The 13,231-nt window shown below is 40.3% G+C and overlaps 1 protein-coding gene across 4 annotated transcripts in view; it reads left to right on the forward strand.

Annotated features, from left to right (window-relative positions):
* The window catches only part of ROCK1 (Rho associated coiled-coil containing protein kinase 1), a 182,150-nt gene that overhangs the window by 119,960 nt on the left and 48,959 nt on the right, over positions 1-13,231 (forward strand). For all 4 annotated transcript variants that reach the window (XM_073331427.1, XM_073331428.1, XM_073331429.1 and 1 more), the window contains exons 13-20: positions 907-955; positions 1,631-1,766; positions 2,142-2,233; positions 2,369-2,615; positions 4,995-5,101; positions 9,435-9,585; positions 11,186-11,346; positions 12,727-12,911. In XM_073331427.1, coding sequence (XP_073187528.1) covers positions 907-955; positions 1,631-1,766; positions 2,142-2,233; positions 2,369-2,615; positions 4,995-5,101; positions 9,435-9,585; positions 11,186-11,346; positions 12,727-12,911 — 1,128 coding nt within the window. The remainder of the gene's footprint in view (positions 1-906; positions 956-1,630; positions 1,767-2,141; positions 2,234-2,368; positions 2,616-4,994; positions 5,102-9,434; positions 9,586-11,185; positions 11,347-12,726; positions 12,912-13,231) is intronic.

Consider the following 13,231-nt stretch of genomic DNA (forward strand, 5'->3'; position numbering starts at 1 on the left):
AAAATATTAAATACACTTCAATTGGTATTTTGTTTAACAGTGCAATTAAAGCTGCAATTAATCGTGATTAATTTTTTTGAGTTAATCACGTAAGTTAACTGCGATTAATCAACAGCCCTAATTTGATTACATATGTTGGTATAAACTGCTATTTATTACATTAGTTAATACTGTCTGAATTGTTTTTGCTATAACTTTTTTGGACAGAGGTAAATAACTACAGAAGGCTAACATTTATGTGGCCTAATGTTTTATAAAGGCCAAAACTAGGGACAGACATCCATACGAAATGTATAGAACTGGAGGAGATCTTGCTGTGGATTAACGGATGTTCTGTATTGCTGGCTGACCAGTTCATATTTCCTTTGTGGGATGTTACTCAACACTTATTTCACCTTCTCTCTGTAGTAACTTTTTTTCCCCCCCAGTTTTCTAGAGATACTTTCTTGTGGTAATAGCATGTAGATATCTCTATATATGATATGGATATATTTGTATGGATAATTGATCAGTATTGGGGATCCACATTCTTAGAGATGTGGGATGTGCACAACTGGAGCCATTCTTTCTAGAGAATGGCAGAAGAAGTGTTGACCAACATTTACTAGTTATAAAAACTTCTTACTCTGCACCTTTTTGTGGATATAGGGACAGAATTTGACCCTTCCCGTTTTTGACACACATTGCCTCCAGTGAACTGTCAATACATTTGATGATTGTGTTATTATAAACTACTGATGTTGATTGGTGACATTCTTCAATTTAAAATGTTGGTTTTAGGATGAAGGGCATGCACATAGTAAGCATTTTTTAAATAATGGTCTTAAATAGTTTAAATATTGAAATACCAGGCATGTAAAATAAGATCATCTTCTTTTACATATTAAAATAATTCATTATTTATAGGACTGCAAACATAAAACTAGACAAGCTAATGAAGGAACTGGATGAAGAGGTAAGTTGGTGTGTGTTTCTTAATCACAGAATTTTTAACTGTGTTGAGTCAATCTGTGTCCTCATAATACTGCTAGAGGTTTATAATTTTCCTGTAAAAATTTGCACTCCAATTTAAATTTGAGAATAAATCTCCACATTCCAAAACACCAAATCATTTTGGCCATTTTTGTTATGAAAGTAAAAAATGTAATTTTAAAATACTTTTTTTGCCTCTACAATTGAAAACTACTTTCTTTCATTTCAAATCCTGTGCTGAACTCTCTGTTTAGCCTTGTTCAGAATATTCAATATAATTTTTCAAAATTAGCTAGATTTCTAAAAATCAGTTTGCAGATAATCCTCTAGGACATCATTATATTGTAGTATTCATAGACCTAGTAGACAGATAATTTTTGCTTTTGTGTTAAATACAGTTATTGCAGTGGTTTGGAAGATTTAATCAGAGACAAACTTCAAAAGTGATGTTGGGAATTATTAGGCTCTATCCTGCAAACCTCCTGTTCATATTGGTAGTCTCAGTGAGTGAAATCCTGGCCCTACTGGCTTCAATTGAGCCAAGATTTCACCACTTGAAGTCAATGAGACTACTTACAGAACAACAGAATTAAAAAAAGTTTGTAGGATCATTCTGTAAAATGTAAATGGAAAATACCAGTGTTTATTATAATTTCAGGGAAATCAAAGAAAAAATTTAGAATCAACAGTATCTCAGACTGAGAAGGAAAAGATGGTGCTGCAACATAAAATAAATGAATACCATAGAAAAGTTGAACAGGAGAATGAAAAAAGACGGAATGTAGAAAATGAAGGTAAGCAATGTTACCCAGGTGCTAGAAATGTTGATGTGTACGCTACTATACAGTTTTATGAAAAATTTACTTTTTTAGCATTTGAAGCATTTTAGAATAGATTTTTTTCTTGAAATTCTGTTATCACAGGAAATAGCTATTTCTGTTTTTGATATTTGAAGTAGCAAATTCTTCCCTTAGATGTATGCACGTGGAGCCCCTAGTGATTTGAGTGAGCCAGGTGTACATATTCAAGAACAAAATTTGACCTCACGAAATTAAAAGGAAATATTCTAATTATTTTGCTGTCTTTCACGTAGAAATATCTAGTAACACAAAGCTTTTCTGTTCTGAGCTGCTAGGAAAATTGAATTCCATATTCATTTCTGTCTCTAGTGTCCACATTAAAAGATCAGTTAGAAGACTTGAAAAAAATTAGCCAGCATTCACAAACAACAAATGAGAAGATGACACAGTTACAAAAGCAAGTAAGTGATGGCTGTTCAGTGTTTTCATTGTTACTTAAAATTTGTCATTTAGTATTGATTACATAAATGTAGCAAAGCTGAATCTGTTAATTGTTACACTTTGAATGGGAATCTTGACTTTTCTTACTCTAACAGCTAGAAGAAGCCAATGATTTGCTAAGGACAGAATCAGATACAGCAGCAAGATTGAGAAAGAGTCATACAGAAACGAGCAAGACTATAAGCCAGTTAGAATCACTAAACAGAGAACTTCAGGAAAGATGCAGAGTTCTAGAGAGCACAAAATTGGAAGTGGAAAAGGACTGTTATCAATTGCACGCAGCATTGGAAGCAGAACGAAGGGACAGAAGTCATGGTTCTGAAATGATTGGAGATTTACAAGGTAACCATTCCATGCGTACATAGTTTTTTAATGTTGCAGTAAATATTTATTATTACAAAAATCCATTTTCATAACTTCACTTTGTTGCTCTGTACCATTGTCTAAAGCCTGAAAAAAATGTACCAGCTGTTTTCAAGGAGTTTAATTCTATTCATTTAGCGTAGCAGAGCAGTAATCAACATATGAATTGTGTATCCCTAGAGGACTAATACTTGGGAACATTTGTAAATACAGTTTAAGGTACCAAAAGTCTTACCAATTCAGTATTAACTCACGTACATAATTCCTGTGTGGTTGAGTTTTGGGGATGAGAGGGAAAGCAGTATTGCGGACAACAGCGATTTCTCCTCTCTGTCCTCCAACATGATTTTTTTTCATCTGTGGATATTAACCCCTTTAGAGCAATGTTTATGGATTCTGGGACACTGACACAGCAGAGGTAATATCAGAAAGTTCCATACAGTTTAGAGAGTTGTGTGTTTAAGAGAATAATTAGATTCTCTAACCCAAGATGACAGCCAACTGACAACTTGCTTAGCCACTGAGACAACTTAATAGAATGAATCCATTACAGATTAATTACTCTAGATTGCCACGGGGTAACTGTATGAGAGGGCAATTTATCCAGTATGAAGAAAAAGAAATATATTCAAAGAAGTCAGAATAGAAAGGGACAAGAGGGAAGGTCTCCTGTACAGATTATATGGTGTGGTGGAGCAGACCTCACTGATGCAGTGTTAGAGCTACACAGCTCTTTAGGTGTGCATGAAAGGATAATCTTCTTCAGAGTTCCTAAAGTATATAGAACAGGATGTTCTGTTGGTATCTAGCCAGAGAGTTCCACATGAAATTTGCACACGCTATTGCCAGTTTTTAACAAGCAAATGTTTGACAACTAAGCACAGCATTGAAATTCTGGAAGAAGTGTTTTCTTTCACATCATTTTGTCATCTAGAAATTCCTAGGACATTTTAAGATAAAAAAAACTATGCTAAGCATGCAGTGTTCAAGATAGTCTGACATACTTGTGAGCTATGTTGCTGACATAGTGTGTATAAGGTATAACAGTTAACACGGAGAGTAATACAAGAAACCAAATTACAGTTGCAATTGGAAACTTCACTTAAAATGTCTTGGTGTTTCTGTTTAAAGTCTTCAGTTTAATAGTACACTGAAGTAGCTGCATACGGTGTGGGGCAAGCTTTTTCAAACTCAAGGCTGGAGGAGAGCCTTTGCTTTTGTGGAGTGATCAGTAGGGTAAAAATAATTCCTCTTTCTCTGAAGGACCTCTCCAGTGCAGGTTATTTAAATTATGTTTATGTACTGCAAGAGCACCTCGAGGCCCCAACTGAGATTGGGGCTCCATTGTGTTATATGTTGTATCTACTGTGACAGGGTCAGGCCAGATGGCTACAGGAGAGTGATAGAAGGAAGATATATTAGCCCCAGGTTAAGTAGGTCCCTTTTCCCTGGGTAAGGTAACAGGGAAGGTTCCAGAACAATCAGGAACTTTCTGGAAACAATTAAGGACAAGCTGATTAGAACACCTGCAGCCGATCAAGAAGCTGCTAGAATCAATTAAGACAGGCAGGCTAATCATGGCACCTGGGTTTAAAAAGGAGCTCACTTCAGTTTGTGATGGGTGTGTGAGGAGCTGGGAGCAAGAGGCACAAGAAGCTGAGAGTGAGAAGGCGTACTACTGGAAGACTGAGAAGTACAAGCATTATCAGACATCAGGAGCAAGGTCCTGTGGTGAAAATAAAGAAGGTGTTGGGAGGAAGCTATGGGAAGTAGCCCAAGGAGTTGTAGCTGTCACGCAGGTGTTACAGGAGCTACTGTAGACAGTTGCAATCCACAGGGCCCTGGGCTGGAACCCGGAGTAGAGGGCGGGCCTGGGTTCCCTCCATCCCCCCAACTCCCTACTTGGTACCAGAAGAGTTGACCTGGACTGTGGGTTCCACTAGAGGGGAAGGTCTCTGGCCTGTTCCCTGATCCACTAGGTGGATCAGCAGAGACTGCAGGGATTATTGTTCTTCATTTTCCCCATGCTGGCCAATGATGAGGCTAACTGAGTGAACGGCAGATTTGAGCCATGAAAGTGGCCAAACTGAGGGCTGCCGTGAACCTCTGAGGCGAGCATATCTGCCAATAAGTGCAGGACCCACCACGGCAGAGGAGGAACTTTGTCACATTACCCATAATAAGACTTCAGCAGAGTTAATGTCTGTGAAAATGCAGTTGTTGTATGTTGTAACAGCACTTATATTAATGAAAGGAAACATCTATACATTAGCAGTTGGACAAAATAAAATCAAAGTCCTGTTTCTGCAGCTAGGCGTAGTAGCTGAAATTGAACTATTTTAAATTTGTTTTTGCTAGCTCGGATTACATCTTTACAAGAAGAAGTAAAAAATCTTAAAAATAATCTCGAAAGAGTGGAAACGGAAAGAAAACAAGCACAAGACTCACTTAATCATTGTGAAAAGGTAAGGTAACTAATAATACATGATGATTCAGGAAAATGCTAATGTTAGTTCACTGGCTGTGGTCAGAATATGATCATGTATTGAATTATTTTGTATTGTGTGAATAAATCACAGCTTCTTCAAGTGTGTCAGTCTGGATCCCACTGTAGGATTCTCCAGTGCCTCCTGGGTGAGACTGGGCTTTTATCTTAGGCCTCAAGAGACTCAACAAATACATACTCAGTCTCAGGATGGTAACACTCTCCTGCATTGCTCCAAGCTCTAGATTGGTTCATGGCTCTTGACTTCCAGGATGATATACTTACATATTGCCATCCATCTGTCTCACGGGAAGTGCATAAGGTTAACAGTAGGGGCCAGCCATTCCCAGTTCAGTGTTTTGCCCTTCACGCTCTCCATGGCACTGAGAGTTTTCACCAACTTCCTAGCTGTAATGGCAGCAGATCTAAGAAAACATGGAATTTACACCTGTTTATATCTAGATGACTGGCTGATCAGAAGCAGGCCCAGCAGAAGACCAGAATGTCCCTGGATTGTGTTTTGTTGGTGGCTTGTCCTGATGAACATGAGAAAAGGGGACAGTAATGCTTATCTCAGACACTATAGGGACTGGTTGGGGTGCCCACCTGAACCACATTCAAATGTAAGATACCTGGTCTCATGATGATTTTAACCTACACATGAGTGCCTTGGAACTAAGAGCCATCTGACTCATCTGTATAGCATTCCTGCTGGAAGCCATCCAATGCTGGAAATGGTGTTTATCAACATGGGGGTGACTCCACTAGCTGTACACCTTCCAGGGATTAGCAATGACCTAGCAGATGTTTAGTGAAGAAATGTGGTAACCAGCCATGAGTGATCTGTGTAAAAATCCATACTAGATCCAATATTCTGTCAGTGAGAGACTCCCACCACACATTTGTTTGCCACAGAGGACAATACCAAGTGTTAGAACTTCTGTTTCAGGGAAGGTGGGGAGTCCAGGCTAAGAGCCGATTGCCTTACTATTTCAGTCTTCTTGAGGACGCCTGTATGGTATCGTACTGTATCCCCTGGTCCCCAGGATATCCAAGATCAACAGTATAGGGCCTCAATCATTGTGCTAGTCCTATATTGGTTGAGACCATTCTGGATATCAGATCTGCTCGAGATGTCCCAGAAGCTTTCCATACATCTTCCTTCCTACCCTAATGTGATATCCCAAACCTCAGTCAGACAATGTATCTAGATGCAGTCTTTGCACCTGACAGCCAGGATGTTGGCTAGCTGAACAACACTGACAGAAGGTGTTCCGTACGGGTTCATAAAATTCTGACACAGAGCAGGAAACCATCCGTAAAGTTGACCTACTTCTCCAAATGGGAAAAATTCTCCATTTGGGCAACCTAGAATAATACTGACCCAGTGGAGCCCCCGTAATCAAAGATGATGTACTGTGACCTGCTCTTGCACATGTGGGACTGATATTTAACTCCCTTGAAGTTAACCTCACTGCCACATTGGCCTGTCACACTCCAGTACAGTTGCACTCTGTCTTGTCACACCCCTGCTATTTAATTTCTTTATACTTTCTCCCCAGTAAGAGTACCGACTTCCATAGGGGACCTCAGTGTTGTCGTTTTAAAGCTTATAAAGCCTTCTTTTGAACTGCTGTTGGAGTGCTCGGTATATTGTCTTACCATCAGGATGTTTCTTCTTGTGGCCATTACATCAGCAGAGAGAGTTAGCAAGCTCCAAGGTCTTGTGGCCAGACCACCTTGTATATCCTTCCATAGGAAGGGGATGAAACCATACCCCAAATTCATAACTAAGGCAGTCTTGGAATTTCACCTGAATCAATCAATTTTCCTGCCAGTCTTCTTTGGAAAGCCGCAGTCCTCACAAGGAGAAAAGGTGCTCCATCCTCTAGCATCTCCAGGGTCATGTTCAATTGTCCCAAAAGAAATGAGTCCTTAGACTCTCTCCCTGCCTCTTTGTGGCCATAGCTTTGCTTGTATGTTCTATATCAACTGACAAGGGGGAGCGAGGTCCCAATTCCTGTGCTCGGAAGCAGTAAAATTGTGGAACTGTTGTATCCAGCATGACATCAACATCTTGGCCTCATACTCACCTGGACACTAGAACACCACAGTGGACTCACTGAGCAAGAGATTCTCACAAGACCACGAGTGGGAGTTAGACACAAGAGACCTGCAGCACATATTCAACTTCTGTGAATTTCTGAGTATAGATATCCTCTCCATGGCCAAAACTGCCAAATGTCCCTGCGGGGCATCTTCCTCATTACATGGGATGCACCCCTACTCTACGCTTTTCCACCCTCTCCCCTATTTTCACAGTGCTTCACAAGACACAGGTGGAATGAGCTACAGTCATTCTCATAGCCCCAACGTGGCCATGAAAGATTTGGTACCCTTACCTTGTGTGCAGGTGGCTTGTCCACCAATCACCCTACAGTTGATTGCATACCTCCTCTCTCAAGACACAGGCCAAATCCTCCAATCCAATTTAGAACTCCTCCATCTGAAGGCATGGCTCCTTCATGGTTCTGGGATTTGGAGATGACCTGTTCAGAACAGGTAAAAGAGATTCTTTTAGGTAGCAGGCATGATAAAAACTTGCCTTACTTATCTCAATAAATTGAAAAGATTCCAAACTTGGTGCAACACCAAACATGTCCTCGCAATAAATGCTCCTTTATTGCTCATTCTAGACTACATTCTAGAATAACTTAAAAGAGCAGGATTGCCCACAAGCTCCATTTGGCTTCCACCACTGCATTCCACCTCAAGATAGACTGTCATTCCGTATTTACCTATGCACGAACAAAAAGATTCCTTAAGAGCCTTCAAAATTTGTACCATCAAATACAAGACCCTATCCCACCTTGGGATCCCAGCCTAGTGTTGCGCTGTCTCACCAGTGCCCCGTTTGAGCCCATTGCAGCATGCTCCTACATACGCCTATCCATGAAAACAGCATTTCTTGTCGCCATCACATCCACCCGACAGATAAGAGAAATAGGTGCTCTCTTGGAATACCCACTATACACAATCTTTCACAAAGACAAAGTCATGATCACATCCGAAACTCTTACCCAAGGTGCCGTCCTCTTTCCATCTAAACCAACCTATCCACCTTCTCTCCTTCTTCCCAAAGCTGCATAGCAGCCAACATGAAGCCACTCTGCACATCTTGGAAGTCATATAAGCATTAGCCTTTTATCTTGACTGAAGAAAATCTTTCAGGCATTCACCATGCTTATTCCTCTCTATTGCTGAAAGATCAAAGGTAGCAGTTTTATCCAAACAGATCTCAGAGTACATCCACCTTTTGCTGTCAGCACAAACTGGATCTTGAATGCATCCTACTCACTCGCTGTCTACCTCGATTGACTTTCTAAACAACGTGCTGATTACTGACATTTGCAAAGTCGCCACTTGGGCATCCACAGACACCTTTAGCCAATACTGTGTCATTACCGATGACGTGGCATCAGATGCCCTACTAGGATATATTGTCCTATCGTCCTTGGTTCACATCACTCCGAAGCCCCAGCCTTCCATCTAAGGGCACTACTCTACAGTCACCTACAGTGGAGCACCCATAGGGACACTGCTTGAAAAAGAGACGATTGATTACTCACCCTGTGCAGTAACTGAGATTCTTCGAGATGTGTGTCCCTATGGGTGCTCCACTACCCGCCTTCCTCCCCTCTGCTTCTGAGTTTTAAATGTAGGCTCTGCGGTAGAGAGGGAACTGAGGGTGGTTGGACCGAACAGCTCTATGTAGATGGTGCGAGATGGGGAGAAATGCATGTGCAGCCCCATGGGTGCTTCTACTGAAGGTCTCCCATCTCAGGCGCACCTACAGTGGAGCATCCATAGGGACACGCATCTCTAAGAACCTCAGTTACTGTACAGGATGAGTAACCTTTTTTCACTTAGACAACCACTACCAAGGAAGAGGCACAGAAATGCTAGCAGTAATTAAAACCTTTATTGATTAATGCATTCTTCAGTTCATTCAAAATGAGAAATGATTGATATCTTATGAATTCATAGATTGCTGAATAAAATGAGTGTTTTTTCTTCAAAGTCTTATTACCCCCTTCCTCTCCTTCAAGCCTCATTTTTAAACACCTAAAAAGACATGGTATAATACATCCTATTAATATTATGACTTGCGAATAAACAAAAATGTAACCCTTCCTTTTTTTTAAGGGAAGAAAAGGAAATGTGGGTCCATTCGACGGCTTGGTAAAATACTCCAGAATTTATTTTTACAGTTCTGCTTTAATCAAGTATGCTTTTTTTGTCCTAATTTGCAGGAAAAGAATAACTTAGAAATAGATTTAAACTATAAACTCAAAATATTACAACAGCGGCTGGAACAGGAGGTAAATGAGCATAAAGTGACTAAAGCTCGGTTAACTGACAAACATCAATCAATTGAAGAGGCAAAATCAGTTGCAATGTGTGGTATGTATTTCCTTTTAGTTTCAAACAAAATACTGAGCAATAATAAGGTCTGTTTTCCTAATTCCGTTACAATGTCAAAGAATGTTTTTAATGTAGTGTTCATAAAACCAGTTTTTAATCCTTGGTGTAGAGAAAATGTATATGCATATCAAAATTGGAAAACATACATAATGTAATACATTATTTAAAGATCCTGGGCTCTCTCTTTAGTTGGTATAAGTCAGCATAGGATCTGTTAACGTCTCTGTACTACAAATATGAAAACCCTGTACTGTTTATATCTTTAAGTTAAGGAAACATTAGTTACCTATAATTTTACTGCTTTGAAGTTATCACACATGACTTGTACTCATCCAACCACTTCCCTTCATAATTTAGAGGCCCATGTTTTTTTAGTGTGTTCTAGGGTTGCCCGGCATCCGGTTTTCGACTGGAACGCCCAGTAGAAAAGGGACCCTGCTGGCTCGGGTCAGCACTGCTGACTGGGCCTCTAAAAGTCTGGTCGGTGGTGCAGCAGGGCTAAGGCAGGCTCCCTGCCTGCCCTGGCTCCATGCAGCTCCCTGAAGTGGCTGGCATGTCTGGCTCCAAGGCGCAGTGGGGGTCATGGGGGGCTCCGTGCGCTGCCCCCGCCCTGAGTGCCAGCTCCACAACACCCATTGGCCGGAAACTACAGCCAATGGGAGCTGTGGGGGCGGCGCCTGTGGGTGCAGGCAGTGCACAGAGCCCCCTGGGCCCTCCGCCTAGGAGCTGGACATGCAGGCTGCTTCTGGGAGCCACCTGAAGTAAGTGCTGCCCAGACCCCAAACCTCTCGGCTCCAGCCTGGAGCCCCCTACTGCACCCTTGCCCCAGCCCGGAGCCCCCTCCTGCATCGTGAATCTCTCATGTCTGGCCCCACCCTGGAGCCTACACCCCCAGCCAGAGCCCTCACTCTCTCCTATACACCAACCCCCTGCCATACTGGTGAAAGTGAGTCAGGTTGGGGGAGAGTGAGCAACGGAGGGAGGAGAGATGTAGTGAGCGGGGGATGGAGCCTCAGAGAAGGGGTGGGGCCTCGGGGCAGGAGGGCGGCAAGGGTGTTTGGTTTTGTGCGATTAGAAAGTTGGTAACCCTACTGTGTTGACACACCTTAGGATGTTTTTTGCTATTCGTTCTATCAAAATTTTTATTTAATTTCATTTTTCAATGGCTGTTGTTGGAAGCTCTCTGTTTTTGAGCAACACATGAACTGGCTGGAACATTTCAAGCACTGATATAATGGCAGTTAGCGGAGTGACAAGTAGCTGCCTGTAGGAGGGTCCTAACACTCTGGCAATCACTATCACTGTGTCTCTGTTTGTTGCAACAATACTATAATGATTTTGTTCAGTAGTAGACTAGAGATGCATACTCATCTGAATGTAAAGGATTTCAAACACCCCAGCCATTGTGTGGGGGGAGAGAAACCCTGTGCTTAACTCCCAAGGATAGAATCAAAGCTCGAATGTTAGGTGTATTTAAGAAAGGCATGGTCAAGCAAACATGTTCTTAGAAGTAACATATTTGTATTTTTGCAAATATACCTTTTTATTGTGCGGTCAATTGCTTTTGTTTCCTGTTTAGAAATGGAAAAAAAAGTAAAGGAGGAGAGGGCAGCAAGAGACAGGGCAGAAAATCAAATAGTTCAGATTGAAAAACAATGTTCCACGCTGGACTTTGACCTGAAGCAGTCTCAGCAGAAGCTTGAGCACCTCACTGAGCAAAAGGAGAGGCTTGAGGATGAAGTAAGCAAAACCTGCATTTTTACTTATCATGTTTTCTATGTAAAAGACAAATTAAAGAATGATAGTTGCATTAAGAAATAGAAAACTGAATCTATTTAAGTTGAGATATTTATGTAGCGTAACGTTATTGAATATAACTGTACTAAGAAATTTCACCTAAATGGTGTAAACATTTATGTCTGAGTAGGTCAAATGCCATGTCTGTCTCAGACCCTGGATAATATGTCTTTCTTTCAGTCTTCCTTTATAAGTGCTATGCATTAATAGTGAACTGATTCCAGGTATGAAGTCAGTGGGGTCCTACGCAATAGAGTTATGCAGGAAGTAAGTTTTGCAGAGATGGGTTTCAAAGTGGCTAGCATATTTTCTTCTGCATTATCAAAGCCATCAATTTATTACTGAAGAATATACTATCTGTGTATTAAAGGACACTAAGTTGAATTGCAAAACAGTTAGTAAATTCAAACGTTAATTTTCCCATATTAATGTTACTTAGCCAGATCTAACATTTGACATGTATTCATTTATGCTGTTATAATTGTATGCCTTAATTTATAACATTGCTAGTTAATGTTGCTGTGAGAAGCTAACTTTTTGGTGTCCTGTCGCTTTTGTGTTTGAACTCTTACCTGATTGGTAATTTTTGCATTTAATTTTATTTCTATTTTTTTTAAATAAAGCTTGCCTATGAGTTTGAACATGCACTCTTATTACACTTGCAAAATAGATATTTTGTGTGTTCTGAATTTGAATTCTTCAAAATGCAGTGTATCATTCAGAGCATGCAAAATTTAATCTCAGAAACACCAGCTGAAAGTTGTTGTAAGATATATAAGAGCTAATTGTTATTAGGTCTCATCCCCACTGTCCTTTCAGATTAAATTGGAAGAGTCAGTCTGAAAGCCTTTCTGCTAGGCCATGTTGTCTGCAATTCAAATTTTAGACCGCTCTGGGCCGCATAACTTTCTAGGGTGAAAAGACATAAAGCTTGTAAAACCTGAATTCCACAAAGAATGGGGGTCTGTCAAACCTCTTGGGCCTCTTCCACTGTCCCCCTTAAGGTAGAATAGATGAGAATGAATTCATGCCCCACCCCAGAGTCTGTTACAAAAGAAAAAATGAATGGCTGGGAACAGGGCAGTTCTTGAGGCCGAAATATAGACTAAAATCTATAAGAAAAACTAGTTTCTATGATATTGCACCCAAGTAATATTGAAGGCTATTTTGAATATTTGTATGCATTATTTCATGATTAAAATGTAGGAAATGGTTATGCTTGACATAAAATAATGCACATGTGAAACATTATTACTTTTAACAAAATCCAGGAAAATATTTGGTAAAAGAATTTTAAATTAAAATGATTTATTAAACAATTAGGTTAAGAATCTAACACTTCAGCTGGAACAAGAGATAAATAAGCGACTAATGACACAGAATGAACTGAAAACACAAGCCTTTGAGGCAGACAACTTGAAGGGTTCTGAGAAGCAGCTGAAACAGGAGATCAATACGTTGTTGGAAGCGAAGAGATTATTGGAATTTGAGTTTGCTCAACTCACTAAGTAAGTAGAGGCCTGACATAAAATGGAAAATCCTTTCTTTTTTTTTCCCATGTTCATGTATTTTGTCGGTCACCTTTTTCCAGAAACCAAAAATACTTGTTGGCATTTTTTAAATGTGCTTCGTGAAGATGTGTATGTATTTATTGTATTAGAATATTTTTATTTTGAAATATAAAAAGCTTTGCTTTGCTGATACTTCTATGCTCAGGCTTGTCCAGCCTTTCTGGAGCAATTGAAGTGCCTATCCAAGAACCACCATTTTAGGTTTAGACTTTGGAGCGTCTGTTGGAGGACCACTGAGCTCCATGACTGGGTACATT

The sequence above is a fragment of the Lepidochelys kempii genome, chromosome 2 (genome assembly GCF_965140265.1).
Source record: "Lepidochelys kempii isolate rLepKem1 chromosome 2, rLepKem1.hap2, whole genome shotgun sequence".
NCBI classification, from domain to species: domain Eukaryota; kingdom Metazoa; phylum Chordata; order Testudines; family Cheloniidae; genus Lepidochelys; species Lepidochelys kempii.